The sequence below is a fragment of the Eptatretus burgeri genome, chromosome 5 (genome assembly GCF_056783735.1).
Source record: "Eptatretus burgeri isolate ZD-2024b chromosome 5, Ebu_testis_v1, whole genome shotgun sequence".
Lineage (NCBI taxonomy): Eukaryota > Metazoa > Chordata > Myxini > Myxiniformes > Myxinidae > Eptatretus > Eptatretus burgeri.
The window spans coordinates 62,644,000-62,659,716 of NC_140965.1; the positions used below are offsets into that span (position 1 = coordinate 62,644,000).

The 15,717-nt window shown below is 41.4% G+C and overlaps 1 protein-coding gene across 11 annotated transcripts in view; it reads left to right on the top strand.

Annotated features, from left to right (window-relative positions):
- Positions 1 to 15,717, top strand: part of GBF1 (golgi brefeldin A resistant guanine nucleotide exchange factor 1) — a 432,716-nt gene that overhangs the window by 392,629 nt on the left and 24,370 nt on the right. For 5 of the 11 annotated variants that reach the window (XM_085882025.1, XM_085882027.1, XM_085882026.1 and 2 more), the window contains 4 exons: positions 2,209 to 2,303; positions 10,167 to 10,320; positions 13,042 to 13,264; positions 14,310 to 14,470. In XM_085882025.1, the coding sequence (XP_085738151.1) occupies positions 2,209 to 2,303; positions 10,167 to 10,320; positions 13,042 to 13,264; positions 14,310 to 14,470 (633 nt within the window). The remainder of the gene's footprint in view (positions 1 to 2,208; positions 2,304 to 10,166; positions 10,321 to 13,041; positions 13,265 to 14,309; positions 14,471 to 15,717) is intronic. The other 6 variants (XM_085882030.1, XM_085882031.1, XM_085882028.1 and 3 more) reach the window with 3 other exon arrangements.

The window sequence follows — 15,717 nt, forward strand, 5'->3', positions numbered from 1 at the left end:
CTCAGCAAGGGAGTCTCGTGAGTGGAGGAGGCCAATGGGCCGACCACGTGCCTCGTGGTTGCAGCAGGTTGACCAGCATCTCAAGGAGATGGGGATGGGCCTGGCATCTGCCTGGGGGAAGGCCACACGGAGGCCCCTGGAGTACCGGCGGAAAGTGGACGCAGCGACGCGCTGTTCTGGCACATGCTCCCATACCTGACATGACCCATGTCGCCTACTGGCTTATATTTATGTATGTATGTGTATATATATATATATATATGTATGTATATATATATATATATATAGATATATATATATATATATATATATACACACATATACATATACATATACACATATACATATACATATACACATATTTATAGCCTTACATATACACACACACATAGACAAGCGGGTTCTTGTTCACCAGTATTCCTCAGAGCACCCATCAAGAATAAACCACACCGTGGATATGAAAGTTGGCGCTCCCTCAAACAATGGTCGCATTCGTTGTTTTCATGTGGGTCATCAAGAACCCTGTGTTGAATTTCCTGATCTTTGATCTAAAGTACTTCACCATCGAGTCATCGCCACGCAGAAGATGACGAAGTTGAACTGGTGGATCGGTAATGTATTCCGAATGCAAATCTTAGCAGATATACAACACATACTGAATTGTAGTTCCCTGATGGTCCACCAACAGACTCATCTTTCCACATCAAGGTGTTGCACTCACCACACTATTGATCCATAAGAACGCAGGTATGCTCATATACAGCAACATCAGAAATAGCGATTTCATCAAGATTGTATTGCCGTGCCACACCAAAAGATTGAACAGAGCAGCATTGTCGCTGCAAAAGATTCCTGATTGCCTCACTTTAACTTGATTTTGCCTTGATCTGTTCAGCCATTTCGAATATTTTTGAAGGTTGCATGTTAACAATATGGCTGCTGAACCACGTGACTGATGACATAATCAATATTTTTGCCAATTAATATTTAGTCCGAGATGAACCTCAAAAAATTTCATGCTGATCGGATAAAGCATGCACTCGGTAGAGCACATACATCTGCCCCACAATGCCTGATCCACGAGAACATATCGGGCCCAAGACATTTTTGAAATATCATGCTATGTATCGTTTTTGGCCCAATCTTTCAATGGTGAAGAATTACTGATTATTAAATAATTCTCGTTTCCAAATCCGGGTTCGGATCTTCACCAAAATCGAACCAATTCGTCCTTGTCACACACCCAACTTGTCCACTAAGTTTCATCAAAATCCCTCCACAACTTTTTGAGATGTCTGACATATATATATATATATATATATATATATATATATATATATATATATATATATATATATATATATATATATATATATATATATATATATATATATATATATATATATCAGTTTAGCCCCATCTCTGGTGAAGAATCATTTTTTTCAATTTCAAACTTGGATCTTCACCAAAATGGAATCAATTCTTCCTTGTCACATGCCCAACGTGTCCACCATGTTTCATCCGAATCCATCCACAACTTTTTGACATATTGTGCTATCTATCGTTTTTTGGCCCGATCTCTCAATGGTGAAGAATCACTTTAAAAATTCTTGTATCCGGATCCGGATCTTCTCCGAAACCTAATCAATTTGTCGTTGTCACACACCCAACCTGCACACAAAGTTTCATCCGGATTCGTCCGTAACTTTTTGAGATATCTTGCATACAAAGAAACAGACAGACAAGGGTGAAAACATAACCTCCTTCACCTTCGGTGGTGGATGTAAAAATCACACTTGTTTCCCATGGGGAGTACTTCAAATGTGCCAAGTTGCAATTTTTTTTCCATGGAGCGGTTTCAGAGATGCGGAGGTTAAAAGTTCTCCCTTTTTTCCAACATGGCTGCCACACCACATGACCTATAACGTCATAATCATCATTGAAGTATTCTACATGAGCAGTCACACTTGTGGTGAAAATTTGCTGTCAATCGGATAAGTGGTTGCAGAGAAAACTGAGAAAATTAGCACGGATGGACGTACGGACGGACAACCCGAAAACATAATGCCTCCAGCGACTTCGTCAACGGACACACAAAAACATCTTTATACAATGACATCTACATTTGCTGTTGAAACAAGAGGTTTTTTGTTTTCACTTCGCTTTCCCTGTTTGAGATATGTCGTTTTCTCTTCTCCACATTTTCAGGCATTAATCTCAGTCTCTCCAGAATATGAGGGTTACGATGAGGAAGCAGCAGTGTTTTATCTGGAAACTGTACTGCAAATAATCTTGCAAAACAGGTAAGCAAATAATCATACAAAAGAAGTGTTGAACACCTGCATTCCTTCCTTTTTTTTTCTTTGCAGCCACATGAGAAGGTGGGACTCTGCTGCCACCCAATGACTTCTTAGTATGTATTAATCAGACAACCTTGAAAAAACACGAATTAGCTGAACAAATGGAATTTGTGCAAAGTTTGAGAAGACCCAACGTAAATAGAAGAGTCGGTTTCATAATATCTGTCGTGGATAGTCGATTATCTTGGTGCAAAACAAGCAAATGAGCGTACAAATGCAATGTATTAATTGTCACTTTTCTCATGCATTCCGTATTGGTCTGCCTTGCCCTATTGATGTTTTGCTAATCAGACATGGATTGAAAATGTCAATAAGGAATGGAATGTTTGGGTTTGCACTAAACTGACACAATGCAGAGATAGATCCTTATGGAGGAATGCTGTCATCCAACCAACACCTGAAAAAGGAGAGAATGGTCATACAAATGTTTGTTGTTTCTTGTTTGAAAAACAATAATAGGAAAAACTTTGTCACTTTCTCATTGCCTCCTCCTCTCTCCCTCTTCCTCTCCCTTTCTTCCTCTTTAATGGACATAATCATGCTTTTCATATTTAACGAATTCATATAACAGTAAACTTCACATTCTCTATTGTTACCTTCACCGCCGAAGGTGGACAGAGGTCATGTTTTTTCATCCATGTTTGTTTGTTTGTTTGTTTGTTTGTTTGTTTGTCTGTTTGTCTATTTGTGAGTATGTTATCTCAAAACATTATGGACGAATTCAGACGAAATGGTGGGCAGGTTGAGTGTGTGACAAGGACGAATTGATTAGATTTTGGTGAAGATCTGGATCCAGATCTGGATAGTGCAATTTTTGTAGATTTTCTTCACAATTGAGAGATAGGACCAAAAACAATACATAGCACGATGTCTCAAAAAGTTACGGACGGATTATTTGTGGACGGCTTGTGACAAAACTTGGTTGGATGAGTTGTGTCGGTGACAAGAACAAGCCGATTGGAGTTTGGTGAAGGCCCCGTTGCAGATCCGGCTACAATCGGTGGGCTACAGCCTGGCAGAGGGTATATGCTCTACTGAGTGATGTTCTAGTTTCCCTCGCACTTAATCTCCTGGTTCAGTACATCTGACACCACATTTAAATCGACACAATGTGACCTGAGCCAATATCTTGTTGAGTAGCAAGTGTATATTCTTGAAATCAGCATGATGTTGGCCTTGTCATTTCCAATTGTCACAGACTTGCCTTGTTGAATCAAACCAATGGATAATAAGCACTTGGCCAGTAATTGTCTGCTCTCTTTGCCTTCAGCCAATTGAACCAGGTGCAAGTGTGAACTTAACTCAAAAGGAAGAACAGAGTGAAGGTGAGCAGTAAGCCCGGCAGACTGACGAGGTGTGTGGCTCCGAGAAAATGGACTTTGTCAAGATTGAGTCAGGAATAAAGATCAATGTATATGTGGCAAAACCAATTGCAAGCCAATAGAAAGTAAACAAGTCACGAATGTATTGATGGTGTAGTGGGAGCAGAACAGATTGAGGCTGTGATAAGGAGAGGGGGAGCATCATTCCCCGACCCACCCCTAATCCTCCGCCCCACCAATTATTTTGTAGAGCAGTGAGAGCAGTGATTTTTTTTTTCCCCCCTTCGGGATAATAAGCTCAGTTGAAGCAAAGCCAGAAGAAATTTTTTGAAGAAAGAACACCCACCACCCCTCCCTCCCCCATCAGACAAGTGTTCGTCCCTTAACTTCCTTACACTCAAAAGGAGTAGGCCACATTTTTTTTTATACACCGCTCATTCCCAGTTCCATATCCAAGAAATGCATGATGATATCATGCCTGGTGTTGGCTTAATGGTAAGGGTGGTGGGCTTGGGATCCGAGGATCCTGAGTTAAAATCCCCCTTGGCTGTTGAATTAATACCTGGTGGGGTTGACTCTGCCTGTCATCCATCCGAGGTCGGCAAAATAAGTGCCAGCTTTCTGGTATCCTGTGTCGGAGTGGTGACCCGTCCAGGATTGTGCCCAATAGCCAAAGAGACTGCTGAGGCAGCACCAACGCTCTGCACAGAGTTTGGTCCCAATGGATGGATGAGGTCATCGCCGGCACTGACGGAAAGGAGTACTTAGTTTTTACTCTGTTGGACACCGCTCCTTCCCAATTCCATATCCTGGCCATGCATGACGTCATTGCCTGGCGCTGAAGGAAGGGAGTACTCAGTTTTCACTCCATTTCTTTTCTTGTTTGTTGTACACCGCTCCTTCCAATGCCATATCCTGGCGATGCATGACGTCATCGCCGAGCACCGAAGGAAGGAAGTATTCAGTTTTCACTCTGGTTCTTTGTTTTCTTGCGTGTTTTTTCGTTTGTTTGTTTGTTTGTTTATTTATTTTTTTTGTCCAGGCGATATCTCAACCATCCTTTGATCTCGGATGCTGAAATTTGGGGACAAAAGTGAAGCTGTACTTTGGCAAAGACTATATATGTATATATTTTTTGATTCATCAATTAATGGTTAATTACTTAATTATTATCGATTCATTACTCACTTATTTATTTTATTTCTCATCCTGGCAATATCTCAGGTACCTTTTTAGCTTGGCAGTTGATAATTGGACACGACAGTGAACAAGTGATATGGCTTAAGGGTATTTTTTTTTTATTAATTAATGAATTAATTTTTAGATTAGTTACTTAATTTTCAAATAGTTAAAGATTCTGATACAACAGTGGTGGTTTCGGTATGCTATCAGCCAATTGATTATTTTACGATTATTATTTATTTATTTTAATTATGCAATTAATCAATCAATTACACTGAACAACAAATTTCAAAAAAAATTTTTACTGGAGAAGTGTAAAGTGATTAAGACTAATTTGGGTACGCTGATTTCAAAAATCATAACCGTTTTGCTGTATCACGTCAGGATTTTCAGGAACAGAAATATTCCCATTGCCTAGAAGTCAGGATTTCAATGAAATTTACATATGTCTTTAACATGTCTATTTCGTACAATTGTTGTTAACTTGTGTTATATTTCTTTCTTTCAGATAAAGATGAGTAGGCGTTCCTGTACCAATCATCCTGACAACTTCTGTTATGTCTGTGGTCGGTATACCAAAAAAGATCAACAGCGAAGTATATCTACAGCAGTGAAAATGAAGGCCGCCTACTTTCACTACTTCGGGTGTAAGGTGGGGGACCAAGAACAGAGCTGGGCACCACACATCTGCTGCACAAGCTGTCACACAACCTTGACTCAGTGGTTGGTGGGCAAGCGCGCGAGCATGCCATTTGCGGTGCCCATGATATGGCGTGAGCCGCAGAATCATCATGATGATTGTTATTTCTGCTGCACAAGCATCGCCGGCTTCAACAAGAAGAATAAAGGTCACATCAAGTACGCTGACTGCGTCTCTGCTCGTAAACCTGTGCCTCATGATGACGAGAACCCCGTTCCAACACCTCCAGCTGATCAGAACATAGCTGTAAGCAGTGGTGAAGAGGATGGTGATGATGAACCTTTTGAACCCGACACTCAAGAATCACACCTTCTGAACCAGGGAGACTTAAATGATCTTGTAAGAGATCTCTCGCTGTCAAAGGCGAAGGCAGAGCTGCTTGGATCAAGGCTGCAGCAGTGGAATCTACTTGAACCTAACACCAAGATATCCTTGTTCAGAGCACGTCACAGAGACATGGCTGAGTTCTTTGAGATGGAAGACACGATGACATTCTGCAGTGACATCAACGGTCTGTTGAAAGAACTTGGGTGTGATCACGATCCTGCAGACTGGCGCCTCTTCATCGACTCGGGGAAGAACAGCTTGAAGGCTGTTTTGCTCCACAATGACAACGAGAAACCATCAGTCCCACTGGCTCACGCGTTCGGCATGACAGAGACCTATGAGACTATGCGGCAGCTGCTTGATTCCATCAAGTACAATGACTTCAACTGGCACATCTGCGGAGACTTGAAAGTGGTGGCGCTGTTGTTAGGGCTGCAGTCAGGCTACACGAAATACATGTGCTTCCTTTGTCTCTGGGATAGCAGAGACGACAATCACTGGACGAAGAAAGATTGGGAAGAGCGAAAAGAGCATGTACCTGGTCGACACAACGTGAAGCATGTCGCCCTTGTCGACCCAGCCAAGGTTTTCCTTCCACCACTCCACATAAAGCTCGGCTTGATGAAAAGTTTTGTACGGGCAATGGATCTGAATGGGCGTGGGTTTTTATACCTCAAGGAAAAGTTTGGCAACACCTCGTCGGAGGCCAAGATCAAGGCTGGTGTCTTTGTTGGACCGCAAATCCGACAGATTATGAAGGACGAAACTTTTCCGACAACTCTAAACCCCAAAGAGCTGGCAGCGTGGAGGAGCTTCAAAGCTGTGACGGACAACTTCTTGGGGAACGAGCGCGCGGACAACTATGAAGAAATAGTGCAGCAGCTGCTGGAGTCCTTCAGGAAACTTGGCTCCAGGATGTCCCTGAAAATCCATTTCCTACACCAGCACCTGAACTTCTTCCCTGAAACTTGGGAGCAGTCTCGGACGAGCACGGCGAGCGATTCCACCAAGAGATTTCACTCATGGAGACGCGTTACCAAGGGCGGCACAACCCGAACATGATGGGCGATTTCTGCTGGTTCCTGCATCGTGAAACTGACACAGAGCAGCACAAACGCAAAGCCAAATGCCTAAAGCATTTTTAATTACATTCTAGTGGAGTTTTTCTGTAATTTCTATAATTTTGAAGCATTCATGATGAAATAAATGAATAAATGAATTTTTGTAAATTTCATTGAAATCCTGACTTCTAGGCAATGGGAATATTTCTGTTACTGAAAATCCTGACGTGATACAGCAAAACGGTTATGATTTTTGAAATCAGCGTACCCAAATTAGTCTAAATCACTTTACACATCTCCAGTAAAAAAATTTTGTTGTTCAGTGTTATTGAACACCGCTCCCTCGCAATTCCGACTCCATGTGCTGCAAGGTCGCATCGCTGGGCGCCTCGGGCACCCCAGCAATGTCACACACTGGATGATTGTTTTTTTTACTTATTTGGCATGGGGGGCGGTTTACTTTGAACGTACCGGTACTTGTTCTTGTTTGTTTTCTTGTTTGCTTGTTTGTCCAGGCGATATCTCAGCCATCCTTTGATCTTGGAAGCTGAAATTTGGAGACAAAAGTGAAGATGTGCTTTGGCAAAAACGGTATTTTTTATTTTTTGATTAAATAATGAATTCATTGTTATCGATTTATTAATTACTTATTTATTTTATTTCTCATCCTGGCAATATCTCAGTCACCTTTTGAGCTGGGAAGCTGATATTTGGTTTTGTTCTGGTTAAGTATGAACCACTAATACCCTTGTCTCTGGTCCATAAACACCTTTTTTAGGTCACCTTTCCATGGATGTTACCATGAGGCCACACGTAATTGCATCACTTTTCTTGGAGGGTGAAGGGGGCTGTGCACCAACTGATGTAGTAACCAACCTTCTTGCTCCTACTTCCGCTGCAAACCATCATTATTTGAACCCTTAGGCTTGGATTTATTTCATTAGTTCTTCATATTTTGCCATCTTGTGCTGATGTCTTGCCCATAGAACTCCAAGATTGAATTGTGAGGAGGTATAGATCTGGGGAAGGGTATAAAATAATTTCTGGAGTGTTGAAAGTTCCCAAGAGCACACTGAGCTCCTTCATTATGAAATGAAAAGAATGTGGAACTACCCAGACTCTTCCTTGAGCTGGTTGTCCAACCAAACTGAGCAACTGGGCAAAGAAAGACCTTGGTCAGGGAGGGACAGCACACTGGGAGTTTGCAAAAAGGCACGTGAAAGACTCCGAGAGTACAAGTAAAAATATTTTGTGCTCTGATGAGACGAAAATTGAAGTCTTTGGCCTGAATTCAAAGCGCTACATCTGGCGGAAACTGAGCACAGCTCATCACCCATCTAACACCAACCCTACTGTGAAGCATGGTGGTGGCAGCATCATGCTATGGGGATGCTTTTCAACGGCAGGGACTGGGAGACTTGTAAGGATAGAGGAAACAATGATTGGAGCCAAATACTGGCAAATCCTTGAGGACAACCTGCTTCAGAGTGCAAAAGGCCTTAGACTGTGGTGAAAATTTATGTTTCATCAGGACGATGACCCCAAGCATACAGCCAAAGCAACACTGGAATGGCTTCAGAACAAGAATGTGAAAGTCTTTGAGTGGCCCAGCCAAAGCCCAGACCTGAATCCCATTGAGAATCTGCAGAAAGACCTGAAGATTGCTGTTCACTGTCGCTCCCCATCCAACTCGACAGAACTTGAACAAATCTGCAAGGAAGAATGGGAGAAAATCCTCAAATCCAGATGTGCAAAGCTGGTCCAGACATACCCAAGAGGTCTCAAAGCTGTAATCGCTGCTAAAGGCGCTCCGACTAAGTATTGACTCGGGGGAGGGGGGGATGAAATACTTGTTGACACAGGACATTTCAGCTTTTCATTTTTAATTAATTTGCAAAATTTTCCAAAAACATGTTTTGACGTCATCATTAATGGGGTATTTTGTTTAGATCAGTGACAATGTTTTAATACAATACATTTTAAATTCAGGCTGTAACACAACAAAATGTAACAAAAGTCAAGGGGGGGGGGGGTGTGAATACTTTCTTAAGGCACTGTATATTTCATGTTCTTAAGGAGATAGTATCATTTATTTATATTCTTCTTCTCCTCCTTCTCCTTCTCCTCCTTCTCCTCCTCCTTCTCCTCCTCCTTCTCCTTCTCCTTCTTCTCCTTCTTCTCCTTCTCCTTCTCCGGCACTGCACTTCTTTAATGTTGTATGTTGTCTTTATATTTCCCCTTGTATGTTTTCAATTTTTAAAAAAAGAAATTGCCTTTTTTAGGAAATAATAACTTTTTATGTTTTAATTTTTTTTCTTCGCAACACAGAGTTCAGCAAGACTCATGAAAGAGCAAGACGAAGCTGGGAGATAGGCTATGACAGTGACGATAGAGCAAGATGAATGGGCAAATGAAGGGCACAGATAAACGTCCATCAATAAACAGTGTAATTGCAGAAAGAGGAAGATTGAGGCGGTCAGATGATGAAGGTCAGTCATCACAGAAGACATGAAGTAAAACGTTTTTGAGGAAGCATCATGTTGCATCTTGAAGAACCAAAGGATGATGATTTAAGGAAAATTCGAAATTGTGTTAGTTTATCTGTCACACTTTTTAAAGACCCTTATTTTTCACAACAAAGTGGCCCAACTGAAGCTGGGCACAATGGAATTTTACTTGTGGAGGAACAGTTGGGGTTGTATAAGTAAAATCGAGAACTGCAGATACCTTTATTTGTCAGCACTGGCAGCCGATTAAACCTGCTGTTGGCTTAATGGTTAAGCTGGCTGCCTAAATATCTTTGGGTCTTGAGTTTGAGATCCTGTCAAGCCGTTAATCAGCACCAGTTGGGTTGACTCAGCCCGTCAGCCTTCTTGGGTCAGCAAAATGAGTACCAGCTTACTGGAAATAAGGGGCACTGCATCATTCGTACAGCATGCTCCCGGCAATGATGCAGTCAGCAGCCACCGGCTGCATACGAAATGATGATGACACCATATTTTAGCTAAAGTTAATAATTTTGTAATCTAACCTGGTTAATTCATTCATGTGATTGATACATATTTAGTTTGAGGCTTAAAGCATTATGTTGCATTGTGTTGCATAGGTGCGTGCGTGCGTGCTTGTTTGTTTGTTTTGTTTTGTTTTGTTTTGTTTTGTGTGTGGGTGTTTTTTTTTTTTTTTGTCTGTCTCACATTTACAAATGCTTCTATAGAGACCGGGTAAGCTGCATTTGGAACTCAGTACGCGACCATCTGTACCAGCTGATCCTACACACCAATGAGCATTGCTTTCTGCTGGAGCGGACAGTTGTCGGATTTCTTCGTCTTGCCATTCGCCTCCTGCGTAAAGAAGAAATTAGTGAGCAGGTAAAGACACACGTTTCACAATATTGTCTCGCCAACAATCATCACTTCTTCCTACATTATTAACCGGAAAGTTCCATCTTCATTTGTTTGTGAATGTTAAATACCCATGATGCATTGTTGTGTGGAAGCTGTATGTATCGGTTTCCCGGACAATTTTCCAAAGCATGTAATTGTCAAGATATCTGTTCTCAACCGGAGAGTACCAAATGTATAAATATGATCGTGGAGAGGTATCTCAAAATCTTCTTTCACATTTGTTGTGGGTCGTGTCACAATGTCATTGTGAATTGTTTTGTTAAGCGGTGTATTGATGTTTTGTTCGCGATTCTTTACTTAAATGAAGCACAGCATTACTGGGAAATCTTCCAGAATCTCTGCTCACCTCTACTCATCGATTGCTCTTTTTTTCCCACCTGTGGAGCCAACTTCAATATTAACTTCAATCTCATTCTTCTATCCAGGTCTTTAAGACAGCTATTCACCACCATCTCAGATCATCCCCGATCCAAAACCATGATCTTTTCTTCTACCCCCCACCCCCTTCCCCAATAACCCTCCACCTCAAGCCCATTTCCTTCCACAGTTCCAATTTTTTTTTCCTGAAAGTTAGCTCTGCCACCAAAAGTGAAGGAGGTTATGTTTTCACCCCTCTCTGTCTATTTGTCTGTCTGGCTGTGTGCAGGATATCTCAAAAAGTTGTGGACGGATTCGGACCAAACTTAGTGGACAGGTTGGGTGTGTGACCACGACGAATTGATTCGATTTTGGTGAAGATCCGGATTTGGATGTGATAATTGTTTAATTTTTAAAGTGATTCTTCACCATTGAGAGATGGGGCCAAAAAAGATATAGAGCATGATATTTAAAAATGTATTGGGCCTGATATGTTCTCGTGGATCAGGCATTACGCGGCGGAGGTATGCGCTTTCCCGAGTACCCTTCTCATTACCTCTGCAACGAAAGGTGGACGGAGGTTGTGTTTTCACATCTGTCTGTCTGTCTGTGTCTGTGAGCAGGATATCTCAATCAGACGGATTCAGACGTTGTGGATGGATTCAGACGAAATTTGGTCGACAGGTTGGTTGTGTCATAAGGACGAAATGATTAGCTTTTGGTGACGATCCAAATCCATATCCGGCTGCTATAATTTTTTAAGTGACCCTTCATCACCATGCAGAGATAGTGCCATAAAGTTATGGATGGATTTAGACTAAACGTGGTGGACAGGTCGGGTGTGTCACTTGGACCAATTTATTCGATTTTGGTGAAGATCCAGATCCGGATACGAGAATTTGGTAATTTTCAAGTGATTCTTCACCGTTGCTGACCCCAATGATAATTGAGGTAACACCGGTCAACGAGCGTATTATGAGACTGAGGATTCGTTATTCCTTGGGTGTCATTTCCCTGGTCTCTGGATATGCTCCAACTGAGGTGTGTGATCTCACCGTGGAGGACACATTCTATGCCACGCTCGAGTCTGGTTGATCAGTGCCCCAGGCGAGATACTCTTTTTGTCTTGGGGGATTTCAATGCATCGACTGGAACTGATAGGGAGAAAATATTCAAGTCCAGATGTGCAAAGCTGATGCAGACATACCCAAGAAGTCTCAAATCTGTAATCGCTGCCAAAGGCGCTTCGACAAGGTATATTGATTCAGGGGGTTAAATACTTATTGACGCAGGACATGTCAACTTTTCATTTTTAATTAATTTCCAAAATTTTCCAAAAACATGTTTTCACATTGTCATTATGGGGTATTTTGTGTAGATCGATGACAATGTTTAATATATTCCATTTTTAATTCAGGCTGTAACACAACAAAATGTGACAAAAGTCAAGGGGGTGTGAATACTTTTTGAAGACACTGTGTGTAGCAACATATTTCAAAAAGTTGTGCACGGGTTATGACACAACTTGGTAGATGAGTTGGTTTGGTGACAAGAACAAGCCGATTCGATTTTGGTTCAGGTCCAGAACCAGATCCAGCCTATCAGTGGGATACAACACGTACACTGTTCAGCCTGGCAGAGGTATGCACTCTCCCAAGTGCCGTTCTAGTTGGTTTCTGTGTTCACATCGTCCACCCCGTGCGTTCTGCCCTCCCCCTCATTCTTGCCCACATCTCTTATTTGTCCCTCAACTCTGCTGTTGGTGTTTCCCCCCTCTTTCTTCTGTTCCTTTTGTTCTGTTGCATTCTGATCCATTCTGTTCGAGCTCTTCCACGAGCTTTGATACAATTCCAAAAAAAAAGCCCAATTAAAGTACTTGTTTCATTATATGATGTGGCACGAATCCAGCTTTGCAGCAGAATATCTTTTTATGTAACTTTTATCTGCAAGATCCATAAGCTGGGAAAAGCTATGCATATGCCGGGTGCCATCAGTTTAAAATGGGAAAGCATTGTTGGAAAAGCATTCGGTGCTGACATCTGTTTGATATAGTTCCAATAAGGAAACCAAAGTACAGACCTCATTGTTTATTCTGAATATTTCAAATTGTTTATGATGAATTTGCTTCAGATGACACTTTGCAGAAGTCCAAGTTGTGCTTATTACAGAGCTTGATCCATGGCATGCGATGTTCTTTCACAAGAGAACCAACTTTGCATAATATTCTTGACACCATGTCTTCCAAGTACTTTTTTTATTCATTAATGTATTCCAAACACTCTGACCTTTCCAAGCTGCATTGTTCTTTCTTCCTTTACATGTCGACAGATGTTACGATCACTGCGTGTGTTGCTGCTCATGAAGCCTCTGGTGTTAGCAAAGGCGAGTCGGCAGATTGCGTATGGAGTGCACGAGCTGTTGAAAACAAATGCTGCCAACATCCATTCCCATGAAGACTGGGCAACGCTGTTTATGCTGCTCGAGTGTGTTGGTGCTGGTGCGAAACCTCCTCCGCTGCACTCCTTCGCCAACATGGATGTGCCTGATACAGGCATGTTCAGTTTACTATACACCTGCATGTGTAATCTCCTTGAGCATTTGCCATTTCGGAAAGGAGCCTGCAAACATTTACCTTACAATGTATGTCCAAAATATATAATTTTTGTTTTTTTCAGTGTTGTCTCAAAAAATACAATTCTTGCAATAGCTTCCAAGGGATCTAAAAAAAAAAAATAGAAAAGGGGTACGGTAATTCTTCATAGTACCTCCTAGTTCTTGAAAAGTACCGTGTTCGGCGAAATTACGTTGTGCAAAAACAATTTTCCAATAAGAAGTGATGTAAAAGGTGAGGGTTGCGGGAGAGAGACAGCAGCGTGAATAAGGGAATGATATACTGTAAATAAATGTAACAATTCAATTATAAATGACGAGCAGGGGCATCCGGCATTGTCCGGTTCTGTTCTAATCCTGTTGGCATTTTAAAGAAATCAAATATTGGGGTTTTTTTTTCTATTTTTTTGTGGGCGCCTAAAACACTTCTCTACGCCCATGAAGGAATGGGGTCGGGGATCGTTTGATTTTACCTTTCACATCGCCACAAAGGCTTACCCACTAGGGTAATTAAAAAAAAAATCCAACTATCTTTTTCAAAATTTTCAATTTTTTTCCCCTGAAAATACTCCCCCCAGGACTCTCTGATAAACCACCAAAAGTTTGCCGAAAATCCATTCATCCATCTCTGAGAAAAATGGCAACACACACACACACACACACACACACACGTACGAACTAGCATATTATTATATAGATGGCAAGTGTTGTATGTCATAATGGAAGGTTGTTATTAACTTCAATATCTGTTTTGGTGTCAGGTCTATCTGACATGTTTTATGTCGTTTGAGTTAATTGGTCAGTGTTCTGCATTGCTCGGAGTAAATTTAAGGATTAGGATAGTGTATAAACAGTAATGGGGTCTGATAAAAGTGCAGAAATCAATAAGTAAGATGACAGAATGACTTGTATGTATGTAGTTGGTTTTACCTTTTTGACACCTGTAGTATTCTCATTGGCTTTGCATGTACATTTTATTTGTGAAGGGGCAGATGTCCAGTCAGACAGTGAGGTCATTCCAGATTCCTCCCCAGCAGTGTCGGATCGAGGTTATACGTCTGACACGGAGATATACACTGAGCATGTACGTTCAACTCGCATCCACCGGTCCACGACTGAGATAGATATTGCTTCTGGAGCGACGTCGGTACGTTACGGTTGCTTGCCATTCGATGTGCCTTTTCATACACTTCCTGCTTCCAATCTCTGACTTTACCAGTTTTTAATGGTAATTTAGTTACTTGCAATAGAATACTCCAAAGGAGACATTATTCGGGGCACAGTTTTATTTTTAATACACTTTGTGCATCTGTGATAAAGTACTCGATTTCAGCTTTGAGCACTGTGCTTCTCGGCCACGAGAACAAAGCATTAAGTTCAACACGTGAGCGGCTTGCTTCTCATGGAAATTTTGACCCTGCAAAGGTTTCTATTCCCAGGTTTCAGGTCTTATTTGTTAATCTTTCACTTAAGTACATATTTGACTGCTTTTGTTTTCTCGAGCCTACAGTTATTGTGTAATCCACTGTTGTTTGTGTGCCCTTTGCTGCTTTGATGGCTCGGGCACTTTCTACAATCAAGTGTTTCACTTTTTTGACTCTTGTATAATTTTAAATACTTATCGTCGTCGTTTTTTTTAGCGAGATATCTATTCCAAAAAAAAAAAATCCATGAAATAAGTCACGATTTTGGGGAATTGACCTCTGATTCATGCCCTGAGGGTTACAGGGGTCAAAAACGTTGGGTCACAGTCATCAAAAAAGAAGTTTATTGAACTCAGAATTTGATATTGGGTCATTCATGGTGGAGCTTTTTTGCCACCTTTCACCTTTGCTTGAGGTGGGAAGCGTGGGGATTTGCGATGCCGCGCCATCGACTTGGCTCTCGTTTATATACAATGTATTTGCACATCGTATGTAAACATGTTGTCATTCTTTGGATTGAGAAAAGTCTTCATAAGCAGAACACCATTCAGCTCAGCAGCATTCAACTCCTTCCATTTGTCTGTTGTTCCAAACACTTCCAGTACTGCCAATTGCAGCCCTGGATTTCTGATTCTGCGCTATTTGATCCCGTTGATTTGCAATTCCACCCACAATCTCGGCTGTTCTTCTGGGTTTTCAGGGTTTGCGGACTCTTTTGTTGGTGATATTGGGATAGTGCAGTGTCGTGCTTTGCTTTAGTTGGAATTCCATCTCCATCGAGCTCCTTTATCTCTTTTTTTTAAATGACATTTTACATTTTAATTTGTGATCCTTCAAGTCATACGTCTTGTTGCTTTCTGTGTTGTCATCCCCATGAACTACAGTTACTAATTTTATTACTCGTACTTCTTTGTCGCAGTTTGTGAATTTCCTTCACCTTTGCTGTAAATTAGATTTTGTTACTATTCCC